This window comes from Quercus lobata, chromosome 12 (genome assembly GCF_001633185.2).
Source record: "Quercus lobata isolate SW786 chromosome 12, ValleyOak3.0 Primary Assembly, whole genome shotgun sequence".
Taxonomy (NCBI): Eukaryota; Viridiplantae; Streptophyta; class Magnoliopsida; order Fagales; family Fagaceae; genus Quercus; species Quercus lobata.
This window is the reverse complement of record NC_044915.1, coordinates 27,108,236-27,130,686: the sequence shown is the minus strand read 5'-3', so window position 1 is coordinate 27,130,686 and position 22,451 is coordinate 27,108,236. Positions and strand designations below refer to the sequence as shown.

The following is a 22,451-nucleotide window of genomic DNA, read 5'->3' as shown; positions in this document are numbered from 1 at the left end:
AAAGAAATTAAGACTTGGGATCTTAAACCAGTTGATTCCTGAAAGATTTCCTGTGTTTATTTGATTCTCCATCTTTCTTGGCAGTCAAATGGAACTTGAGAGCTGATTTTGAAAGAACAGGGCAAAGTTAAAAATTTTCAAATAAATCACAATAATTTTTTTTTTTTTTTTTTTTTAAATTAAGTGAATCAAAGTATATATGAAACTATTAAATGAAAAGAGTGAAAGAACATAAAGTTACAGTAATATATAATCATCCTTCTATATAGTTCTGTTAAAAAGTAAAACTTATAAGACATGAATATGACACCCTACAATAACAGAGAGGAACTAGAACCCTTCTAACTAAATCCTCCATTTTATTACAACCTTATATTACAAATAAGTAGAAACCAAACCTGCAGAAAATTAAAGAACAAAAACAAACAAACAAACAAACAAACAAACAAAAGCTTCAACTACGGCATTGAGTGATGGCACTGCAACCACGGCTATAGGGGTTAGCCTGAGCACCAGCCTTGCAGTTGTAGTAGGAGGCACCTCTTAGAGAGCATGGCACAGTGTTCCTTTGCAGTGCTGAATAGCTTATGTACTGAGTGGTTGCCAAGATGCGCCTGTTGATCTCAGAGTCCATGTCAAATTCATTGCCATCGGCCATGCACTCAGCAATGGAACCTTGGCAGTGGTTTGAGGTTTTCCTTGGCACCCAGCTCAAGCTGTGGTCCAAGCTTGCGTTGGTGGAGGAGATCATCATCAGGGTTGTGATCAGTAACATGTAGAAGGCCATGATAAAAGAGGTTGAGTTAGCCATTGTTGTTGTTGTTGTAGCTAGATGATGCTCTTGTTTTTATTCTCTTTTGGCTATTCTGACTATCTTTCTCTACTGTGATTTGTTAACACTCCTATATAATAAGTATGATACTTGGGACAATAGCGGGTGGCAATTTGTTGTTAAGTAGAGTTGGTTCTCAAAGAATGGCATTGCATTTGTGGGCATTTACAAAAATGCCATGCTTGTGTAATTAATTAGTGATTGATAATGATGTTTATGTTTTTACTCTAGATTCTTAAGAATAAAAATTATTTGTCCCATTTTGAGTATTTTACTTTATACTTTACTTAAATACATGACATATTACCATTGGTCGAACACAAAGTGATTAAAATATTTCTAAAAAAAAATTAGAATACAAAAAATGAGACAGTTGATTTCTTTATTGTTCCTACTTAATTCTAATTATATACTTTTGAGGTCAATGAACTTTTGATGTTCTGAACATTTTACCTTTGTGGTGGTTATATATCCAGGGTTCCATCCCAATGTTTCTCTATTAATAAGTTATATAATTTGGAATTGAATAATATTTGTATATAATAATTTTTTTTCTTTGTTTTTTTTTTGGGTATAAATATCATTCTTACGTTTTCATGTAAGTGTCATTAAGAACCTTCTTGAAAATTTATCAAGGAAATAGACAAGGCTAAATAAAAAAGTAACATTTTTAATCATAATTTTGTTGTGAAAATATTGCATGATTGTCTAAATGGAATTAGCCAATATTGGCAAGAAAAATTATAATACATTATTATCAACCATTGTAATACAATATTAAATGAAAGATAGCACAATTGTACAAAATAATTATTTCCTGGTTTAATGTAAGATGGAATATGTCTATTTAATTACAAAATAAATGAATCAATTGAGAGTTCAAGAAATTTTCAGGTCCCCTTTTGATTCTCATATCACCCACTCACATAAGTTTACTTAATTAACAATAATGAAATGGTAGTTCTGTAATTAAGTGGATGATAGTGGCTTAATTTATAAGAAGACTCAAGAGGCATTAGTTGACTACTCAAGGATTAGCAGGTATGCTATGAACCATTCAACCACCCTCAGCTGCATGGCTGTCCTAGGTTTTTTCCTTTTTGTTTTGTTTTGTTTTGTTGTTTTGTTTTGTTTTGTTTTTTTTTTTGTTTTTTAAATAATACTCTAATATTAAAAATAAGGAAAATGTTAACCGATTTTTGTTTTGTTTTTTTTAAATAATACTCTAATATTAAAAAAAAAGAAAATGTTAACCGATACCCTTAAGGTATTGGTTTATTAGTTATTTTTAGAAAAATTTTATTGGGAGAGTGATAAAATAATAAATGTTGTTGATAGCTTTTTATATTTCCTATGAAAATGGTGTCAAAAATTTCTTATTATAGATTATTAACAATTGTCCTAAGGGCATCATTTAACATGACCCAATTAATAATAACTAACCAACGTATAATAATAATAATAATAAAAAGAATTGAAGGAAAAAAAAGAAGGTGACATGGGTGTTTATTTCTTCTACAATGCTCATAATCAATTTTAATATGATTCTTCTAAGAGTTCAAACTTGTTAAGATTGATGTAAAGAAAGCTGGATCTTTGAATGCCAGGCCTCTTCAAAACCTACCAAGAAAATGATATTGACTATTACATATAATAGATTGATTAGCTTTAATTCAATGCATTTACGGTTTTCGCATTAATTAAAAAAATAGGTGCAATTTTTATTGATTACGCAATCCTTACCATCAAACCGAGTTTTTTTTTTTTAATCAGAAAAATACCACCAAACCGAGTCAGACCCTTCATAGAATACTCTTAAATTGAATTGGTTTCAAGCTCAATAGTCAATAACTCACGGGAAATTATTGTGTACTTTCAGAGTATCATAAATATGTACTCTCTCCTCTCACATAAATAGTAGGTCTCACTAATTAAATTCATGATGAGACCCAACGTTTATATGAGAGGAAGAGTATACATTTATGGTACTCCGAGGGTACGTAATAATTTTTCATAACTCAATATCTGCTGCAAAGAGTAGTATAGAAACTTTTTTATAAAAAATTAGAGTCACTTAAAGTTAAAGCACAGTAATATATATATATGTCAAAACGTGTTCACACAATCACATGTTGAATCTGAAAACCTTGAATGCAGCACCGGCTTCTGGAAGCATCATGCCATTTCTCAAGTCTTTCTATAATGCTATTAAACAAATAATTGAAGCCTATACAAATGGTTCATAAATTTGATTCATGCAAATGCAATAAAATTGAAAGAGAGTGCAAGTTTGATATTAAAAAAAAAATTTGTAATCAATGAATTTATGAACAATAATCCTAAAGTGATATAGAAAATTTCATAATTGTTTTTCTTTTTTCTTTGAGTAATAAATTATGATATATAATAAAAGTGGTATTAACAATGGACAACATAAAAATGATGTACCGATTACGATTTATAAGTTGTGAATTATTTTGTCTTATAACCTTGGTCAATGGTGAGCAAATTGAAGCGGTAGGCTTGTGACAATAGATTTAGAAGCAAGTGCCTTAAAGTTGCATCTTAATCTATTCTAGGCCCTCCCAATTCTGGATGTCCATGTTCTTTTTTACCTAAGTTCTAAACATCTATCGTTTACTTTCTTGACTATCTTAAGATCAGATAGCAGTTTGGAAGAACTATTTTGGGATGAAAAGTAGGTGGTCAAATTGGTACTCATTGTGAAGCAAGATTCATGAACAAGGACGGCTTACTTTTTTCTTGTTGAACAACCAGTCCATTTTTAAAACTATTAGGTGTCAATAGAATTAGACCAATTTTAACTATTTGGATAAATTTAACTATTTAAATAAGTTTAAATAGTTGAGATAAGGGAGGTTTGAACACAAGATGTCTCCGTTGTAAACATCAAAAGGCAGCAACTAATTGAGCTACAACTTGCAAGACTCTTGGTGAATAAGATTCAAGTCAAGAAGAAAGTATCTTTTGTAACAAAATCAGCGAAAGTCAATGAATACCATGCAGAAGGTTCACTAACAAAGAAGTATAAAATTGAATTACACGATATTCAATTCCTCGGCTTTTTATATAACTAACTTAGTATGCTTGTGAGAAAATATAATTTTGTCTCCAGGGGAGTGTCAGGAGGACTGTTTAACGAGATTAATCCATATTATTCACACCCCAAGAACCTAGAGGTTACAAGCAGCAAGCTTTTCTCGAAAACCAACACTTGGAGATCATATTTTTTAATCAATATATTGTGGAGTAAATTATTTCAAAACAAAAATATTCAATCCCAAAATAAGAAATTCTTTGAGAATCCAAACATGGGGAAGAGGAACAGCGTGACGGTGTGGGACATGATGATGTTAAAGGAAAAAATATATATATATGGAACCAACAAGATCCATAGCTCAAGCATGCAATTTTTTTAATCAACCCTAGAGATGGACCACATATCACTTCCAAATACCAATATCTACTTCTCCTTTTTCAAAAATTGCTATGAAAAGTTATAATACATTAATGTTTAGGACAAATGAAAGAATGTAAAAGATTTTTGAGCGGTGTCAAAGGACCAACTATAGGTTCCTGGGTGTAGAAAATTATACAATAGAAATGGTCTCATGTGGTATCATCAAGGATGGGATGGAAATTATCATAACAATTAGAGTAAAAAATGGCATGTGTCTTGGCTCAAAATTCTGTTATGTAAGACTCAGATGATGCAAGAAACTCTTCCTATCTTTCTAGCTTGCTTAGTATTGCCTCCAATGGTGGCAGCTCCTGCAATATTTGTTGCCAGTCAGGCATGCCCTGAAAAGACAATTCAGAACTGAGAACATCAGACTATGAGAAAAAGGTATCCTTAAATTTATACTGGTCTTTGAAAATCTTCAAAGAATACTTATATTTCAAAAAATTTCTAAGGCATATTAGTCTGGAATGCCTGTCCCACTTATCGATATTAGAGGTGCATGCAACATGAACTTAATCATCAGTTTGAGAAAATCAAATGCTAAAGCTGGGTACCACCCCGCCCACCACCCCCCGCCACAAAAGAAAAAAAAAAAAGGAATTCAAAACCTAGCTTATGATGTTTTGTTGAATTTCAAAATTTCAATGTTTTACTGCCTCTCAGGCTCTCAGCTACCAAAACATACAAGTTTTTAGCTACTCCAACACTTACTAAGTTCCAATTTCCACGTTGATACCCACTGAGCGTTCTAATAGAAAATGAAGTAAATTTCACCTTGACCATCAATAGGTTTCGCTAGGGCATTTATAACACGACCTAAATAAGCCTCACTTATGGGTATCTTAATTGGAATTTTCTCCATCATAATTATTGTAAAGAAGCGTCTAGAATAATTAGCCTTGGGCAGTTTATTTGTGAAAATTTATTTATAGCCAAAAACGGACGGCTATTAAAATCGGGTCAAGTTCCATCCAGGGATAAGCAACAAAATTTTTCCTCCCAAAGTACTTACCTTCCCTGATCTTCGGACCCGACCATCTAGGCGCAGTATAATGTAGACGTCCTCACCAGGAGTAACTCCTTCAGACTTCTGCTGATCCCTTATCCACCTAGACTAGTTTTGAAAAATTCATCAGTCTATATATATTAAAATCATTAGATGGGAAAAAAAAATGCGTAAGTTATGCTTATTTTTAGCTTATATGATCAACGGTAGATGCAATACAACATTTAAGGATGTCCACTGGCCTCCTAGGAAAAGCTAAAAAAGAAAAACTTCTTAAATATAAACATACAAATTATCGAGAAGCATTCTTTTCTCTTATATGAAGAAATGCACAGAATTGTTGTCATTTGGAACATTAAATGATGGCAAAACAAGCATGCAGACAAGATAGAGTGGCAGGTGACCTTTCCCATTCTGCAGGTGATACAACCTCAGCCTTAAATCGAATTTCAGCTTTCAACTTTGATCTTGTAGTTATAGACTGAGCCCGTTTCTCGAAATCTTCCTACCATAGTGCCATTAGATATAATGTCAAGAACAGAAAAAAAATTTAATATGTGAAAGCAAGCTTGAAATATGCATGGTTCTACAGCCCATTATCTAACCTACACTTTACATTTATTTTTGTAAGACATTAAATAAACATAACTATACACATGACAGATGATATGAGAACTAAGGAATAAAAGATTTTAAGGATGCTTGCAGCCAGAAATTTTATATATGAGCCTTTGCATCTTACCCCAATAGATGGAAGAGCATTGGCTGCCTTTCGAGGGACACCAAAACCTTTCTTCTCAACTTGTGGTGCCGTACCTTGACCCCAGATTACAGGGACTAAAAGAACACCTCGTCTAAGGAGATCAGTCCGGAACCTCTCTGCCGTCTGGATAGCCGAAGAAACAGCCTCTTTTTCCCCTGCTAAAATAACCTATATCCAACCCTTACAACATTGACATTTTCAGACATAAACAGCATAGACACAGAAAAGAAAAGGAAGCACACATATATATGAGTTACATTAGCATATATTTAAATTATGCTTAATAGATACACTAAGAATCTATTCAATGCAAGAAAAAATAATAATAATAAAAATATATAAACAAAAAAAGAGAGGGAAAGCAATAGAACATAAAGAGATGGACATACACGAAACTCTAGTTGCAAGTATTAGATGAAATCTTTTAATGGAAAAGCCCACTATGTTTTGCAATTTTTGAGCACATCTACTTATTCCTTTTATTTTCTCCACATGTATGACTTGCTGCCTATATGCCCCATTTGATGTTAATTCATCAGAAAGTTTGGAAAAGTGGAAAGGATGTAAAATAAATATCACTGGCAGAAATAGCCTAGGTGCTTCCAACATGCGTGATCATACAATGACATGCAGTCTTAATTTACATGTAACCTATTAGTTTTTGTTGCAATGATACCACTTTGGGAAGTAAGACAAAATATTCATGAATATACAGAATAATGGATTTTCAGAAAACTGAAATTGTTCAATGTGTAAATTGCATAAATTTTTGTTCCTCACTTAACAAGTAGATGTGAAGCAAGATGCAACCAACATTTCAGGAAATACTTTGATGACACTGGTGCATGAATAATAATTTAGAATAGTGCACACAAATTTTGACATGAGCAATTTGAGCAACATTAAGAATTGATGCTAACTGGCTTAGGTGAAGAAATTGACAAAAACAAAGGCAAGAAAGAGGATTTTATATCCTCTCTCGTGTGGTCATTCCTTGATTCTTTTCTGTTGGAGTTCTATGTGCAGTGTGCTCTATACTGTACTTTTAGGCTGAGTTCAATTATATGTCTTCTTTCTATATTTTCTTGATTCAATAAGCATCCCTTATTTGCATTCATTCAATCTAAATAACATCTTCTAGTGAATTTCCGAACTCTCAACTTGGATTGGATTTTAACTTTTTTATGCCTTCATTTCCATTGGGTGCGTGAAAATCAGTCCATGCAACTACTTGTTCCAGGATAACTTTCTTATTGTCCTACTTAAGAGAGAGATATATATATATATATATATATATATATTTCTTATTGTCCTATTGCCAGAGCTTGTAGACAAGCTATAGAACAAACTAATTCGGAGCTCTTCATCAACTTTGTTTTTGTATTTAAAAAAAACTTTCTACAAGTTAAAGAACAGTTAACTATCAGTTAATGAGTAGGCTATGCTAAAAAATTGGAATGAAACAAGTGGCTTTTTGGCTTGAGCTTATATATTCCAAGCACATGAGATGCTTTAAAATATTGAGAAACCAACATTTATAGCTATGACACAATAGTACTAATTTGAAACAAACCTATTAGTTTATGTTGCAATGATATCACTCTGGAAAGTATGACAATATATTAATGAAAATACAAAATAAAAATATATTTTCAGACAAAAACTGAAACTGTTCAATTTGTATATCACATAAAAGTTCTTTCTTTGTTTAAAAGTAGAGGTGAAGCAAAATGCAACCAATATTTTGATATGAACAAAATGAGCAAAATTAGGTGTTGATACTAACTGGCCTAACAGTGTCTCGCAGCTGCACGAGTTCAACAACTCGATTAGTGGAAAGGCGCAAAGGCAACCTTGATAGAGTTTCATCTCGGGATATCTGTGCAAGTTGTTCCTCCTCTTTCTTGTTGTCCCAGAGAAACAATGCCACAAGAACAATGATACCTGTAGAATGCTGATTCAAAAGCTTAGTCATTTTAAGAAGCAAGTTGTAACATATTTGCTCAACAATCATACTAATGCACTAATGACTATTCTAAACAAAATATCCTGGGTTAACTCACCAAAGACAATATACACACACATATCTCAATCAAATATCAATCTCTTTGTATAAAGGTAAAGGCTTAATGTTTACCTCCAATATTAATGGCAGCATTTCCAGCAGTTTCCAATAAATCAGGGGCATCATCACCACCTTTAATTGCACGAAATATCCTGGGAATGGTAAAGAACAATGATATTCCGGCGGCTGCAGAGAATGCCACATAAAAGAATCTCCTAACCCCCCGGAATGGTGCTTGGACTTCACTAATGAGTTTGAGATCTCTTCGAAAACCGTAGCCTATATCTTCCCCACCCAGCCTAGCCTGTAAATATAGAAAATAATTATGTGATATAATGTCTAAGAATTTGAATCCATAGATGGAAGAATTATGGCGAGGGTTCAATCATTGGTAAAATCCATTCAAGAAATTCTCACTTCCTACTTTTAGGTGGTTAGGAAAAACTGAGTATGCATACAACAACCACGCCTTAGTCCTAAAATTTGGGGTTGGCTGTATAGATCCTCAACAGACTAGTTTTTCCAAAAGAAATTTGTACTGAATCCATTCATAATAAAGTGACTAAATTTTATGTTAACCTTCAACCTACTGCAACCCTCCTTATTTCTGAGCTTGGGACTGGCTATGAACAAATTATACAACACTAAGCACAGACACATGTACGGTTAAAGGTGGCTAGAAATGCTCTCATTGTGTGCAAGAGAAGGGGGAGGGGGGAGAGAGGGGGGGGGGGGGTTGCAGTAGAAATAAAGTAGCCAAAGTTCATCGAAAAAACCTCTTCTTGCAATTCCTTGAATTCAGGCAAAGCTCTGAAGGAGGCCAAGTCAGGATCATTCAGAATTGTACCAAATTTGAGGTTATACTCTCTCAATGCAGTTCGTAGACAATCAGCAGCTTTTTTTCCTTCCCCTCTTCCAAAAAAGAAAAAGAAAAAAAAGGATCCATCAGCTTTGCTAAGCAATGTGTAATATATTTAAAATTGAGTTTTAAAACATTAACCTCATAGAAAGATACAAACCAAAACCTTTTAGTAGCTTTTTATCTTGGTAATTTCTTTTTAAGAAGAATACATGGAAATTGAGAAAACTGAATATGATCAATGTGATTGACTAATAACCATATGCAAGTACCTGTGACTAAATCAAGGCCTTCCTTTGAAAGAAGATTCTTACTTTGGAGCCTGATAGACAAGCTACACTATATGGCTTCTGTGGAAGTAACTCCAAGGAAGCATTAAACCTAATGTCTTTAGCTATAGTTCATATTATTTCATTTAAATTATGCTGATCATCTGTTTCACCTTTTTTTTCTTTCTTTTAATTGGTAAGTTACACATTCAGCAGTGGGTTTTGAACCAATGACCTCTCCCTCCCTCCATTCTTGTGTGAGGGGGATGTGCCATTTGAACTAGAGATCACTAGTGACCGTTCATTTAACCCCTTAGAAGCAACTTCAACATAGTTGAATAATGTTGAGACTAAAAGAAAACAAAAATGAAATTTCACCGGTAGGCATGACAGCAAGCTTTGTTATAAAGTGCAGCTTGGGCCTCCAGAGGGTTAGGATCCAAATTAAGTGCTGTTTCAAACTGGACGAGAGCATCTTTTACCTGAAATCCATTGCCATGGGTGCAAAGTTAAATTCATTTACATAATTGCATAAAGAGTTAACTGACTAACTCTCCACTACAAAGAGATAATCATAACGACAAATATTAGTACTTAATGTACAAAAGCAAAGCATACATCATGCAAAGGCATGTTGTTACTAGTCCTGTAGGGAATTTTTTTTTTGGACAATACAGCCTCTTGATACATGTAGCTTGAACATCTATTAAGTTATACTGAAGAAGGAAATATTGTTTAGGCAAGTAATTAACCATGATATGAGCACAATTATCTAAAAAAGCATTCAAAAGGTTTACTTAGCAGAGCATTTAAACTTTTTTGATAAGTACATTTAAACTTTTAATCTCTATGTCAGATAAAAATCCATAGGTGGAAGAATCACTCCCAAAAATTGAGCAGTGGTAACAGGAGAATGATGATATAGAGGTGGCAGGACAACAAAAGATCAATTTATAAAATGGATACAATTAGATGCTTATCATTGTTTAGGTTGGAAAATAGAGGTGCTATGATTCTCCATATATTCCAGTTGAAAATATAGCGTGAGTCAATTCTATAAGAAATGGAAAAAAATCTCCTATAATTTTATACATGAAAAAACAGTGAAAGGATCATTGTAGCAACCCTAAACAGTAGAAATATTTTGTGCATTGCATTAAATTGTTCAATATATCATAAGAGAATACAGGAACTCAGGAAGTGTTTAATTATTTATAAAACTAATAACACAAAATCCATGTAAAGATTAATAGAAACACAAAAATTCAAAGTCAATCACATGGCACCAAAATTTGGATTCTTTCACAAACATAATTCTCAAAAAACATATCAAAAACAAAATTTTAAGCTCCCAACAAAGGGCAAAACCAAAGTCACTCCTTCTCTCGTCTCTCCAATTCAAAGTCTCAAACTTTTCAAGTGTGAGAAACACAATTCAAGCTAAATAATTGAAACACTACAGACCCCATAAGAAAATTTGTCATCAAAATCAGAGCCCAGGTTGCAGAACATGAGTTTGGCAGACTATGATTAAAAAAAATAAATTGTACATAAATCAGCAAAATCCAACATACCCATTTCGCAAAAGCAATAAAGAAGAAAACTGGTTGACATACCCGTCCTTTGGAGAAGAGCTGGAGACCCGAGTTGACATAGAACTCAGCAGTCTCTACATTGGCTTCTGGGGACTCTGAAGTAGAAGAAGAAGAGCATGAAATGGAATAAAAATGGGTTCTTGTTTGAGAATTCAAAAGGTTTGGTTTGTGTGGAAGCCATGGTTTTTGTCTTGGTCTTGTTTTTGAGTTTGAGAAGCTGAGCAATTGACTGTGAAGAGCAAGGGTAGCCACAGCCATTGAGAGAGAGAGAGAGAGAGAGAGAGAGAAGGGTACAGTCACAGATTACCGTTGCCAATCTATCCGAACAACTTTCGCAGTGGGGCCCTTATCTCCTGCAGATAAAATCTGGGCCGTGAGTTTGTGCGTAGCTGTATGAAGTGACGGTTCAGATCTCGTTCTTATAAACGGCATGTCGTTTCAACAATTATCAAGCACACTGTTGAAGTCGTTTCAGATACCAAAGCAATTAACCTATTTGTGGAGGGACCTTCACCTTCCTACTTAGGGTGTCACTTTCATTCTAACAATCCAACGAACTTGGTCCAACCCAACTTGACTCAATCTTACATCTCAGATTGATTTTTTTCATGGGCTGTTGGATTTTATTTTTTAATTTAGGTCCTGTTTACTTTATAATGATTACTCTTTTTCATCAGTCAAAACACCAATTAGTTTATGTTGTAAGTGAGATTTGAACTCAGTTTATTTGTATGACGACAATAAATTTTATCAGTTTGGGTTAACTCACCCACAAAAAATATATGTATTTTAAGTTTGTTAGTTTGATTATTTTGGTATTTTGAAACTTTGCTTTTATGAAATTGTAATATTACACCCAATTGTTTAATTTGTATTATTTATTAAACAATAGGCTTAAATATTTGAATGAAAATCCAAAATTTTAATTTAGGCTTGACAATGCAATCCAATTCGATTCTTACATGTTGGGTTGGTTTTTAAACTACCATTTAGTTGGGTTGGATTAAAATTTTCTCAACCTACATAGGTTAGTTTGGGTTGAAAATAATCAAAATGCTCCGAACCCAACCCATACACTCTCTCTCTCTCTCTCTCTCTCTCAGTGGGAACAAAAACGATAGCTTCTCCTCTCTCTTAATATCCATGGTTTCAAATATATTTAGAGATAGAACAAAATAATATGTAGGTGTCACCCAATTTAGTTAGTAAAGTATTTTTCATTTTATAACACCTACTCATGGTGGAAAAAAATTTTGTTGCCTAGAGAGTTGAATCTTAATATTGATAAATTAGTCACGACAAACTCAAATATACACATATGCCGGATATCTATTTGTTTATTTATTTTAAAATTTTTAATCTTATGATACTAAACTAAGTTATAACTTATAAACATGGGTGAACCCAAGTTTGACCCACAAATTTTGAACAAACTTTATAATCATAATGTCCCAAAAAAAAAGGAAAAAGAAAGTCCTCTAAAATCAATATATTATGCTCAAAATGTCCTCAATTGAAACATCACGATCATGGTTATACTTGGTGAACCATTGTTGGGAGTTGTTGTGTTGGAACAGATTTTGGAGTTTAGCCCAGAACTCAATGTTGGCCCAAGTAAAGGAATCAAGGGCTTCCAATGTGTTTCTTACTTCAAAATAAAGAACCAGCATAAGGCCCAAATTGGGATAGAGTTACTCTCGACAAGGCCCTTAACCTAAATTTTAAATTGGCCCAAAATAACCACTTGCAATAATTAGTCAGCGCAGAAGAATCTTAACTGCAAATCAACATATATGACTTATTTAGCAACTAATCAGTACAATAAAAATACAGCAGTAAATAACTCAAAATTTTTTTGATAGCTATTGCATCTCATCTTCTAATAGTAAATTCATGCAAGGGTTGGGGTGTGAGGCATGAGTAAAGGCTGAGATTCAAGTCTTGAGAATGGAACCTTATTTACATATATATTAAGATTATGATAAAGTAAAATTTCTATCTTGTATTAAAAAAAAAAAAATTAAATAGAGAAACAATAATACAAAGGAGTTATTCCATAATAATTATAAGGTAAAAGAGGGAAAACTCAATATTCAATGTAGTTGAAAGGAGAGAAAAAGTGTCCAATTAATTGTGTGCATTTGTATGTCAATTAAGCAACTGTTCTTCTCATCAATACATGCTTAAGAAGTGGTAGTGTTAGTGAGGAATTCTATGATTCTAAGTGGGTGAGGTAGGTCTTATGAGGTATAGAAAGTGAAAATTCTTAAGGAATAGAGATGAAGAGAAAAGTGTCTAGCGACAAATTTCAGCTGTTATACTCTTAGTTGTCTATAGTTTTAACTCCTGTTGTTTTTGGTTTGCCTTAAATTGATGCTCTCCCTTTTATAGAGTGTTTGGGAGTGCAAGGATGGGGTTTGGTAGAGATGGAAGGGGGCAAAACCAATTTTCATTTAACTTTAAAATACAGAAAAGTTAATATTTATAATTGAGATAGTTATTAATCTTTAATCATCTTGATATTATTGTATGCATGAATGATATAATAAAGAGATAATGTAATCCAATGGAGATAAACATAATTGGGTGCAATAACATGGCCAAAATACCAATATAATTTAACCTCAACCTGTGTAATAATATATTGTGATGGGAGGCAGCTTTTTTATTTTTTATTTTGCCAAAACCCTAAAAGTTTCATTATATGATTATAAATTTTTCTTAAAAAATAGGACCCTTGTTCGTTGATATAAATATAATCAAGCTTCGTTCTAGGCTTCAAGTTATTTTTCTGCTAGCTCTTCCTGACTTAACTTTACTACTTGTTATGTCATATTATTTGAGTGGTTTCGCTTTCACATATAAGTCACTGAAATTAATGCTTCGGAATGGTTCTCATGGTTGTACATATCCAGTTGGACCAATTCATTGAAAAATCTTTATGGCCGGCCTTTGCTTTTTGTGATTTGGGACTTCATAGATGATAGATGTTCCCCAGTACTGATCCTCTTTCAAGTTTCAACCATGCATATATTACTCAAGAAAGCTCATTGTTTTAAGTACTGAAATGTTAGTAATAAGTTAAAGAGTCTTCAAGAATATACATAGCAAAAGCACAAAAAAGTTCCTATTGCAATTATACATATATGCAATAATAATTTTCAAAGAAAATATATATTTGCAATAATAATATTCCATACATTTACGTGATTTCTTATTACCGACATGCTGAAATCATTTCTCAATGACGTGTGCGCTTGCGTGATCAGAAAATTTAGATTCCTGCTTATCGTTGATTACTTTGTGTAGAAGTAGTTTATACTACATGTACTTTCGGTACGTGATTGTGTTATTTGGCTATGTAGATTGCAGACCAGAACAACGGTTTTGAATTTTTACAACACTTAATTTTTTGTAATCCATAAAAAACTCTCTCTTTTAGTTCAACCGTATTACATGTCATTATATAAAAGAGTAATACTAAGGATGCAATATTTTTCACAATAATTTGACCTTTTTTTTTGGTTGAGATTGAACAGCATTACTTTTATCTTCATTCATTTTTGACATTATTTGTTAAGAAAAATAACTATACTTTTACAACAAATCATATTAACTGTGAAAATAGTTTCAAAAAACATGGTTTTACTAGACTAATTATTATTAAATTGATTATATATATAGAATCTGTTTACATTATCTCCAATGATACATTGTCAATCTGTTAGTACATATTATCCAAGATAAACTCCATTCAAAAGTTGTCTCATACTTTAGTTTTGATATCTGCTTCATTCATGAGTATACTCAATTAAAAGCTGGGAAGTAAATGTATATCCGTACTCGAGAATAGACATAAAGAATGGATTCCATTAACACAACGCAAATATATCTCAATAAAAGTGAAGCTAAAGCATCAAAGCTAGCTAGGTTAGGAACAACCGAACAAAATTGCATGTCTCACTATGTGACATGAAATGAAGTGATGAAAGTGTGTTAATGTGTCAGCTATGCTATATGGCCTAGCTATATGCATACTCGATATGCTATACTTATTCAGGAAATATACACGTCATTACACCCGGACTTCTATAAAAAAAAAGACTACTTTTCATGTTAAAGTTGGTTGTACGTCTCATTTTGACATACCCTATCCTTTTCACTTTCCAAAAGTTGGCCTCCATTATATGCTGCTCGAAAGAAATACTCTCGCCCTTGCATTATTCTCTATAGGAAGCTTTTCTCCTAGTCCTTTTTTTTGTCTCACTAGTGTGATAGCTAGTTGTTAGTGCTCTTCATGTCAATATTTTGTGTGGCTTTATTTCATCAGAGAAAAGGATATGGTCTTTAAAACTATATAGAACCCTTTAAAGTGCCACGAGGGGATAGTTGGATATCAGACCACATTTCAATGTGAAAAATTTTATATAAAGATAATGACTTTCACTAGGCCCCATATATGTAACCCATACCCACCTTAATATGCTATACACTGAGAATGATTCCCGTTTCATAAAAAGATATCACACACATGATATATTCTCGAAAGGTTTGCCAAATATTGCTCTTAATTACCATTTATTTTCAAGCTTTATATGATATATATCATCTTCTTTTTGCTGAAGAAGTTGTTGTCTATACTATTATGGTGACAATAATATTGATTAAATTCAAAGAAGAGAGTTATTTACTTATGTCCAAACCTCTAATAAGCTGTTTGTACATAAGGGGTCGATGTGATTCTAATGTTGGTATATAAGTTCATAGAAAATTTGGTAATGAGGTGAATACTTCCATAGAGATATTGGCGGACAACATGATGTGAGTGATAGCACGCGATGTGCTGCTCCACCTAGTCATAGAGAAAAAATGAGGTCCAGTAGTAATTTTAACTTTCTCTTCCATTATCACAAGCTTGCCAAGAATGGCAAGAGAAATTCCATTACACTAGTGCTATTGTCTTGCTTGAGTTGTCATATGGCTCGTGGCGAAGAGGACAGCTTCCGTATTGATACAACGTATAAAGCTAACTCTCACATGCTTGAAATAATATTGTACAAAAGGATTGAAAGAGATGCAACGAGCACCAACCTCATCTGAATGGCAAAGATGTCGATTATGGCATTGTAGACTTGTATTACCGTATTTGATTTTAATGCATTATAGGTAAGGATATTGCTGAGATAGGCAGTCGGCAGTATACACTTGAGCCATGCATATAGAATTCAACATAATTAAGGAAATGAAATTCCTTGCAAGTCCATCTAGTTCCATAAATATGGTATTTGGGAATAACTTTATGTTATTGGGGACATTGAATGACCTTTTGTGACTGCAAATTTTTGGCTTTGTGTGTTCTAGATGTTCTTTGTAGCGTGCACAGTACAGCTTGTAAAGCACAAGCTACTTTGCTATTGAAAGGAATGTAAGTAGGGTTTCTCTGCGTGTGTTACATGTCACATTCTGTTTTGAGAGAGGGAACAGATAGTAGAATAAGATTTGATTTTATCTGCTCGTTTTTCTTGGTTTGTTTTTGTTATCACACTGAGATAAAGAGGGAGCAAAAACCTCTATTATGTGGATAATTAATGATACTTTCAATCTCAATATTGTCCACTAGTGTGTATATATATATATATATATATACCTATGGCTATTTGACACACATTGTCCAAAATTCTATCAAATTTAGAAAAAAAAAATGATATAATTCTACTTGTGCACTCTATCGAATCAATTCCAAATGGTACATGTATAAAGTTTCATGGTTTGTACTTTGTAATTTTACAATAATGTTTCATTACAGACCCCTCTTCCTATTACAATTTACATTATTCAAATAAGACAATAATTTTTAAATGCACGTCGCCTTAAGAGTACTTCTCTTGTGTAAGACAATAATTCTACTTGTGCACTCTATCGAATCAATACCAAATGGTATATGTATAAAGTTTCATGGTTCGTACTTTGTAATTTTACAATAATGTTTCATTACAGACCCCTCTTCCTATTACAATTTACATTATTCAAATAAGACAATAATTTTTAAATGCACGTCGCCTTAGAGTACTTCTCTTGTGTATTATACAAGAAAAAAAAATTACCCTAAAAATCCTGATGCTGTAACGTAGTTTTAAAGTTTGTTTGGATAAAAAAAAGGGTTACTTTTTCTTTTCTTTTTGGGTGCAACCTTCATTTAATGTGTCAATAATCACAACAAAAAATGTTTATTATAACGAAAATGTGAAGTGTTGCAATAAATTTTGAGATAATAGATTTGTGCTATAAAAAAATTTCGTTGCAATAAACCTTAAATATTTTAATGACAATTTTGATGTAATAATATATTTACTGTTGTAATAAACAATTTACTACTTCGAATATCATGTAGCAATATATTATTATTTCACGAATTTTATTGCAACAGATTACAAAGAATTGACAAAAATAACTTGGGTCAAATTATTGTAATGGTATCTTCATTGTAATAGATGATTATTTCATATTGAAAAATGAAACAATTATCAATATGATTGTTTGAGAACATGAAAAGTTCCGATGATCAGTTATTGGCTTCATTTAGTGGCTCCCTTTTTGATTGGTCTAGGGTTAGGGTGAAGTGTTTCATATTTTTTATTACAATAGAGTGTAAAATAATTGGCATTAGATCATTGTAATAATATATTCATTGCAGTTTCATGTTTGTCATTGTAATAGATTATAAAATAATTGATATTTAATTATTACAGTGTTATATTTGTTGCAATAAGCCGTCTCTTTGAAATTTCTATTGTAATATATCGAAAAATAATTGGTATCAAGTTATTACAACGATTTCTTCAATTTAAGTTATTGCAAAAATATTTGGATTTCTTCAATTTAAGTTATTGCAAAAAATTTTCTAAATTCAATTTAATATTAAAGCCTCTATTGTAGCTGAAATTTATAAATTATTGCAATTAATTACTATTAATGTAATAATTTACAACTGTTAAGTTACTATTACAATGACTTTTAATTTTTAGATGTGATATTATGTCTAATTTGGTGTAGTGAATGTAGTTTTGATATCAATGGCTTAATTGGAAACAATCACATTGTATTCACATACATTACATTATTCAAATAAGACAATAATCTTTATATATAATGCATGTCACATTAGAGTGCTCTTGTCTGTATTATGTACGCAAGAAAAATGTTACCCTGAAAATCCTGATGCTGTAATATAGTGGTTAAGTTGTTTGGATAAAATAAGACATATATTCCCCAGTAATTGTATACAAATCAATTTCACAGTTTTTACTTCGCATGGTGAAGGATGGATTTCAAATCAAGAAAAGCTTGCGAGGGTCCATATATGAGGTGGCAAAGAGAGACATTTTACTTAGCCAAACTCATTATATAAACCCTTTGGCTTCTAAAACTTGTCCATGAGAAGAACATTGAAACTCAAAGTGCCTTCATCTGATAGCATGGATGGGAAGAAATTGGAGTACAAAGGTGAGGAGGCATTAAAGGAAATTGAGAGACTTACAGAGAAGGCTGATGAAGTACAAAAGAGCATCTTGACAGAGGTCTTAACTAGAAATTGTGAAACTGAGTATCTTTTTAAGTATATGGAAGGTTCAAAAAATATATTAGAGTTCAAGCGAAATGTCCCTGTCATTACTTACAAGGGCATTCGCCCTTATATCCAAAGAATTGTCAATGGCGAAGACTCCTCTCTCATTACTGGTCACCCTATAACAGAAATGCTATCCAGGTCTCTCTCTCTCTTTGATTCTATTTTCCTCTTCTTCTTTTTTTGTGGGTTATCTTCATATAGTAAATTTTTTTGTGAGGAAATTAATAATTGGTGTCATGGTACTTGCAGTTCAGGGACTTCAGCTGGAGAGCCAAAGTTGATGCCTTCCATTGCAGAAGATCTTGATAGGAGAACATTTTTATACAACCTCATCATGCCAATCATGAATCGGTTAGATAATTCTATCTTTATTCCAATTTACGTTATGACTTAGATTTATCATTTATCATTTAAAATCATGTATTCTCTAGCTGGTGCATAGTAACACGTTGCATATCATAAAACCTTAATCACAAAAGCTTGCATTGAATTTGATTGTATTTAAAGTTTTTTTTTAGTTATAACACAAACACAATTAATGTCTCTTTAGCTATACAAGAATATTTCTTGGTTCAAATTAATTAAGCATGTGTTATTGACATTCTAATTCCAGGTATGTACCTGGTCTTGACGAGGGCAAGGCCATGTACCTCTACTTTATCAAGGCAGAAATGTCCACTCCTTGTGGTTTACCAGCTAGACCTGTGCTCACCAGCTACTACAAGAGCAAGCACTTCAAGTGCAGAGCAAAAGACCCTTTCAATGACTACACAAGCCCAGACCAGGCCATTTTGTGCAAAGATAGTAGCCAAAGCATGTATTGTCAAATGCTAGCAGGTCTAATCCACCGCCACCAAGTCCTAAGGCTAGGAGCTGTGTTTGCCTCAGCTTTCCTCAGAGCCATCACATTCCTTGAACACAACTGGGTTCGTTTGTGCAATGATATCCGCACTGGCCAGCTAGACCCCTTGATCACAGACCTTGAATGCCTTTCATGTATGTCTACCTTGCTTTCATCACCAAACCCATGTCTTGCTAATGAGATTGAGGACATATGTAGCCGTGTACCATGGAAGGGAATTTTGTGCCAACTTTGGCCAAGGGCTAAGTACATTGAGGCTGTGGTCACTGGCTCTATGGCACAATATATACCTGCCTTAGAGTATTATAGTGATGGGAAATTGCCATTGGTGTCACCCATGTATGCCTCATCAGAATGTTTCTTTGGGGTCAACTTGAAACCCTTATGTGACCCTTCTGATGCAGCATTTACCCTCATGCCCAATATGGGTTATTTTGAATTTATTCCCTTGGGAGAGAATGGGACAATGTTGATGAACGTAGGTGAAGAAGATGAAGTACCCAATGATAAGCTTGTTGACCTGGTACAAGTTAGGCTTGGCTGTTATTATGAATTGGTGGTCACTACCTTTGCTGGTGAGTCTTTACTTACAAATGCATTTGATTTTTCAAATAAAAATTGTATATCTTATTCTATGTGTTGTTTTACTTACTTTCATTTTAAAGTTGAAAAATATTCTTTTGTTTGTTACCCTTGAAATGAAAGTCCTTCTCAATACAATAACAAAGAGAGAGAGAGAGAGAGAGAGAGAGAGAGAGAGAGAGAGAGAGAGAGAGAGAGAGAGAGAGAGAGAGAGACTTAACCAAAACTTTTTTCTCATACCAATAATGCTATTTATGCACTAATATATACATCAGTGGAGATCACTAGTGTCGTATTGTCATTAATGCTAAGCTTTTTGTACATGTCTTATTAGGACTCTATCGTTATCGTATTGGTGACGTGCTACAAGTGAGCGGCTTTCACAATCGAGCCCCACAATTTCGATTCATATGTAGGAGAAATGTCCTTCTCAGCATTGACAATGACAAAACCAACGAAGAGGATTTGCATAAGAGCATAACTGTGGCCAAGAAATTGCTAGAACCTTACAGTGCTCTACTCGTGGAGTACACTAGCTATGCGGATGCATCAACTATGCCTGGACATTATGTATTGTATTGGGAAATTCGATTTCATGGATCATCAAAGGCAGATCACTTGGCCAATATTGCACTCGATGACAAGGTGCTACAAGAATGTTGCATTGCTGTGGAAGAAGAGCTCGATTACATATACAGAAGATGTCGTACGTTTGATAAGTCTATAGGGCCCCTTGAGATTCGAGTGGTGGAGCTAGGTACGTTTGAGGAGTTGATGGACTTGTTCATCAATCAAGGGGCCTCGATCAACCAATATAAAACACCAAGGTGCATCAAGTCTATAGCGGCTCTTGAGTTGCTTAATTCTCATGTGAAAGCTTCTTTTTTTAGTCCTCGGGATCCAAAGTGGGAGAAATTATAGAGTCCTCTGGTAAACCACGTCACTTGTCCACCATTCCACTAAAAAACTTCTGCTTGTTTAAAATTGTTGAATCAGTAATTAATTTCTATTTAAAAAAAATTTCTAACTAACAATTTTAAATAAGCGGAAGTTTTTTAGTAGAATGGTAGACCACATCACTTATCCACCATATAGATCTTATAATTTCTTTCAAAGTTGGGGGTTTAATTAGAATGATTTGCCATAGAAGAATCATGACTTTGTTGGCTAATAATTTTCCCTTATTTCTTTGTAGTCCTCCTAATTGTATTTTGAAGTTTAAAGGGGGTGCATCATAAAATTGTTGGTGTCACTACCTTCGCATGTAGAACGATTTAACATGCGTTCTTTTTTAATGAATAATATGCGTTTTTGGAGAACTTGTATTAGTTCATCATTTCATATTAAAGAGGGGAAAAAAAAAAGAATGTTTGGATATTGGTGTTTTTTTGGAAAATAAAAAAATAATTAGAGAGGAACAACTAGTATGAGTTTCTTAGGCGTAATTATAGTAATTCTTAGTTTGCTTCTAAACTAAAATTTCACGCCACAATTGCTAATAAGGTAAATGAATAACTTGCAGTAGAGGAAAGAAAACCTTGAGATATTTGTGTCATTGCATAGAGTAGTAGATTTTTTTTTTTTTTTTTTTTTTTTTGAGGAATAAAATAAAATTAAATGCATAGAATAATAGATGAACATATTCACATGGACCGAAGGGGAAATGATAGAGTTTGGTGTGGATAAATGCCGCAGCTAAAAGCTGACTGATGCATGCATGTGTCGAGCAATGGAGTTGAAGTTGAAGTTGCCAGCTGTTACGCAACATGGGAAACAGGATAACCTGCTGTGTCATTACTCAACATGTCTCATAGTCTGACAAGACAAAGCAAAAGCACCCCCCAAAAATGGGTGCACATTTCCCTCGTTCTATTTTTCTCACCACATGGTTTTGGATCTAAATGGAGCCATTAATATGTATATATTCCTGAAAAACATTTACCTCCATGTAGGTTTGGAGTTATCATCCTATAACTCAATATGCCATAATTGAAGATATTATTTATGTGAAATTTTAATTACATGATAATTTTTTTTTATAAATTATGTGGCTTATTTAAATAATATAGGGAAATGTTAATGGACACTATAAAATGTCTGTTAAAGATGATTTATTGTGGGGTCTATTTAATAAAAAATTGATATAAATTGATGAAAGTTGGCTTTATTAACTTTACACCATATAAAATTGGTCAAAAATTTGACAAAAAGTTGACTTTATTGATATAAAAGTTGTTTTTTAACAGGCACTTTGCAGTGTCCATTAACACTACCCAATAATATACGTTGATAGTCTCATGTCTTAGTAAGTTAGAAGGGATAGTTCCAAATCAATTTAAAGCAAAACATTATCAGTCATCACCCTTTAATTTTTTTTAATGGAAAGAAATAATCCGTAATATTGAACTAAACATAATATTTTTGACTACTAGTTATGTTATTAGAAACAATGTAGTGTGAAATAGAAATTTGAAATCAGAATTAGGTGCACAATTTTGCATACCTCA

The 22,451-nt window shown here is 33.0% G+C and overlaps 3 protein-coding genes across 6 annotated transcripts; 1 reads left to right on the top strand and 2 right to left on the bottom strand.

Annotated features, from left to right (window-relative positions):
- Positions 1 to 264: 264 nt before the first annotated feature.
- Positions 265 to 886, bottom strand: LOC115969812 (rapid alkalinization factor-like). Its single transcript, XM_031089428.1, has one exon. The coding sequence runs from the start codon at positions 809 to 811 to the stop codon at positions 455 to 457; it is 357 nt and encodes a 118-aa protein (XP_030945288.1). The 5' UTR covers positions 812 to 886; the 3' UTR covers positions 265 to 454.
- Positions 887 to 4,296: 3,410 nt separating this feature from the next.
- On the bottom strand, positions 4,297 to 11,200 carry LOC115971221 (protein LOW PSII ACCUMULATION 1, chloroplastic). Of its 4 annotated transcripts, XM_031090988.1 has the most exons (9): positions 10,895 to 11,196; positions 9,657 to 9,760; positions 8,927 to 9,062; positions 8,223 to 8,454; positions 7,872 to 8,029; positions 6,065 to 6,253; positions 5,727 to 5,827; positions 5,329 to 5,425; positions 4,297 to 4,654 (listed from the first exon to the last, which is right to left on the bottom strand). In XM_031090988.1, the coding sequence occupies exons 1-9, from the start codon at positions 11,129 to 11,131 to the stop codon at positions 4,580 to 4,582; spliced, it is 1,329 nt and encodes a 442-aa protein (XP_030946848.1). In that variant the 5' UTR covers positions 11,132 to 11,196; the 3' UTR covers positions 4,297 to 4,579. The 4 variants fall into 4 exon arrangements, 2 of the variants coding, with proteins under 2 accessions (XP_030946848.1, XP_030946849.1); XR_004087261.1 differs by lacking the exon at positions 4,297 to 4,654 and having other exon boundaries at positions 5,332 to 5,425; positions 5,727 to 5,823; positions 10,895 to 11,200; XM_031090989.1 differs by lacking the exon at positions 4,297 to 4,654 and having other exon boundaries at positions 5,335 to 5,430; positions 10,895 to 11,200.
- Positions 11,201 to 18,324: 7,124 nt separating this feature from the next.
- LOC115972219 (putative indole-3-acetic acid-amido synthetase GH3.9) lies at positions 18,325 to 20,928 on the top strand. The gene is made up of 4 exons (XM_031092430.1): positions 18,325 to 18,638; positions 18,750 to 18,851; positions 19,114 to 19,937; positions 20,279 to 20,928. Exons 1-4 carry the CDS (start codon positions 18,349 to 18,351, stop codon positions 20,863 to 20,865), a joined length of 1,803 nt encoding a protein of 600 aa, XP_030948290.1. The 5' UTR covers positions 18,325 to 18,348; the 3' UTR covers positions 20,866 to 20,928.
- Positions 20,929 to 22,451: the final 1,523 nt, after the last annotated feature.